At 47.1% G+C, this 3,388-nt stretch overlaps 1 protein-coding gene across 1 annotated transcript in view; it reads right to left on the bottom strand.

Moving 5' to 3' along the window:
* LOC109860588 overlaps positions 1 to 2,614 on the bottom strand; it is a 63,509-nt gene extending 60,895 nt beyond the window's left edge. Inside the window, exon 1 of the mRNA XM_020439792.1 lies at positions 2,442 to 2,614. Within this exon, the coding sequence (XP_020295381.1) occupies positions 2,442 to 2,614 (173 nt within the window). The remainder of the gene's footprint in view (positions 1 to 2,441) is intronic.
* Positions 2,615 to 3,388: the final 774 nt, after the last annotated feature.

The following is a 3,388-nucleotide window of genomic DNA, read 5'->3' as shown; positions in this document are numbered from 1 at the left end:
CTCTCTCTCTCTCTCTCTCTCTCTCTCTCTCTCTCTCTCACTCTCTCTCTCCCTCTCTCTCTCTTCCCCCATGAGTCCTCGTCCTCTCACTCTCGGTCGCTATCTCACTTGTCGCTTTTCACACTCGCCCGATCTCACTCGGATATCGCACTCAAAGTCGATTTAACGATTAGCTCGCTTGCTTGCTTATCTTTTAATCGCTTCTAAACTACTACAGATGGATCGATCTACTGATCTCTAGATCGATAGCTCGGGCGCCTTTTGTACCCTCATGCCGACTCCCTCCGCGAGGGGCTTGGGGTAGCGAAAGGGAATCCGTCGAGCCTATCACGTCGACGCAAAACCCGCGTGTCTGGGTACGTTGCGGTTTGAATAATTAAGATTGTTCAACGGCCTTCGTCAGGGTCACACCAGACCGACTGTTGTTGTCGTACGATTCGTACAGCCTGCTTGTTGGCGAGCAACCGCCCCGCTTGCCTTCCGATCTCACGTCTATTCTTCGAATTCCTGACGCGCTGTGTACAGTCGGCGTCAATGAATCGTTTCGTGGACGCGAGGAGCTAGAAGTAAGAAGAACGGTATTCTAAGTAACGCTAACGGGCGCTGTACTAACTAACTGTAGCAATCATCTGATCCACAACTGTGCCGTGTCGATAATGTCAATGCTTTCCTTGACTATTTGTGTCTCAAAACGTAAAACTATCGCGGTAACTATTTGCGTATAACTATTTACACATATATGTGTGTGTGTGTAATAAATTGAATCATTACGTTTTCATAGTATAAAAATGTATATTGTAATTCTGTTCAAATTGTGTATATATTGTGAACGACTTTATTTTTGCTGCAATTCCTCTCGTTTCGGATGGTGTACGAGAGTGTCACACACACCTTCGGCACGTCCTTGGTCGTATTCAGAAATTCTTAAACACACGCACGTCAACAATAGCTCAACATAATCACAAATTACCTCGGACGTGACGGCAATCTCTCGCAATTGTCTTGGATTCTGAGCTCAGATTCTGAAACGGAGAGGCGGGGGTTCGGGAGGCAGCTTTAGGCGCAGAGAAGAAAGAAACTCAGCTCAAGTACAGACGGCGTCATTAATTCAAAGAATAGGCGCGGGGATCACATAAAAAGTCCAGTTGATCCAAATATCCATTAGTCTTAAAACCGGATGTCCAGTTGTGGACACCCGATTGCTACTAGTTAGTTAGTACGGCGCCCGTTGGCGCTACGAGCAACCGCCCCGCTTGCCCTCCGATCCCCGCGCCTATTCTTCGAATTAATGACGCCGTCTGTACCAGAGACACGAGTTAACAAAGTATGATATATTTAGACAATGGAAACACGTATTGCTGCGTTTCGCCGGTTTACACGGGCGCTAACGAGTCGGGATAGTCAGAGCCGGTCGACAGCACACGGCGGCACACGACGCTTATAAACGGCGATTCGACAAAAAGCAAAATACCCCGCAGGATGCGACGTTGGTCGACTACGCTTTCCGCTTCGTAGGTGAAACGACGGCCTTAGATAACAGTAACGATGGAAAATTGTCTCAGTAAAAAGTATTATTTTCAGACGGCAAGCCGAGGCACACAACGGTAACAAAGGATCGGCTTACGCGGCCGCTGATGCGATTTCAGGTGTAACTACAATAAGCACGGAATGCGTCAAAAAAACAACAGCACGACTCAAGGTTGTTTACGGCAATATACGTACGCACTGGTACGTATCACGATAAATTTGAACAAACACGGCACGATTAGTCAATTATTACGTTTCACGACATGAACGGAACAGCTACAGATTACACGAAAGATTGCTGCGACCGTGCGAAAGAGAGAGAGAGAGCGATATTTACATTATTTTACCAACACGACAAAACACGCAGTTCTCAACGCAAAACCCTCATGTCACGATAACGCTCGTCACGATTACCTCCGTGTCGAATCCGTGACACTAAACAACGGAATTTGAATCACCGGAGCGGTATATCGGCAAAGTCAACACGCGACACGCAGTTGCGGAGGTGAGAAACTTGGCGGCACTCGTCGGCGTCGACAGCTATCCTCGGATCTTACTCGGCAACCATATCGTCTGCTCCACCGGACATCACGGTCTCGGGTCCTCCTCGAGTTGACTGGTGACCGGCCCTTGCCTCAAAACAGCACTTTACCGTGGCACAAAGACTTTGCAGGAGGTTATCCCGGTGGCTCACGCCTCAACAACGGTACCCGCAACAGTGATCGTTAGACGCTACCGCATATATTTCCTTTCGTACGGCAGATCGCGCAGTACGTCACGTAGCCAATCAGGTGGCGCATCGCGTGGCGCGGTGATCAATTGCCACACGCGTGGATCTGCGTTCTCCTGCCAAGGGCGGCTATGTAGCCGCGCTGGGCCCTCGCCGCTCGAATCCTGTAGAGGATTTTCTCCACCTTTGCAAGGCTGATCCTCCACCTCGAGTTGGCAGGCCGTACGCTCTAGCCGGATCCCGACTTTCTTCACTTAGTCCGGGTTGCGCTTCATCCTCTTGCCCTAGATGCGATAACCGATCTCTTCTCGTCACTCTGCTCTTCACATCGCTCCTGCTTAACTGTCTTCTCGTCATCAGGATCGCTTTTTCTTTCCTGATTAACGCCGATGCACAATGAGCCTCTCTTTAGTCGGTAAAACAAAAACGGTACAAACACATAAAACGATTCTCCGCCCTGTGGCAAACGCAACGCAATTCACGTTAAAATAAAATAGCCAAGACTATATAACGCGCGCGAAACATTTGCTTGCGCTTATTGGCGCACGGTACTCCACGTCGGTCCAGAACGCACCACCAACAAAAATCGGCGCATTTAAGTGCGTCACGCAACAAAGATAGGTCGCTCTCTCCAAATCGTGAGAGACGCAAGCTTATTGTCCTTCTCTTTGGCTGTGCTAATTACACTGTGACGGACGCCGAAAAGGCGTCTAGTCTCACTATGTATATATTGAGTGTATATGTATATATTGAATAAATCAGGTCAATCAGCGCCGACCTTTAGCCGGCGCACGTCAGTGAACCACGCATCTATTGTGCGTGAGCGCTTCGCGCGGCTCACTTACCTGCATCCGGCTAAAGGTCGGCGCTGATTGGCCTGATTTACTTTATTATTACTCCTTTATTACATGTAATAAAAAAAATGGTTTAGAACTTTTCGACTCAGGTTTTACTGAAGAATAACGTTATGTGCTTATTGGGCGTTCTTCCAGTTACATCCTGTATATATATATATTAGATATTATGTATATAACTATGGAATAAATACAATTATTATTTATACATGTTACACACATTGTCATGTGTTACAATTATTTTCATATATATATATATATATATATATATATATAT

The sequence above is a fragment of the Pseudomyrmex gracilis genome, unplaced genomic scaffold (genome assembly GCF_002006095.1).
Source record: "Pseudomyrmex gracilis isolate BER0280 unplaced genomic scaffold, ASM200609v1 scaffold_418, whole genome shotgun sequence".
In the NCBI taxonomy this organism is placed as follows: Eukaryota; Metazoa; Arthropoda; class Insecta; order Hymenoptera; family Formicidae; genus Pseudomyrmex; species Pseudomyrmex gracilis.
This window is presented reverse-complemented; position numbering and strand designations above follow the sequence as displayed.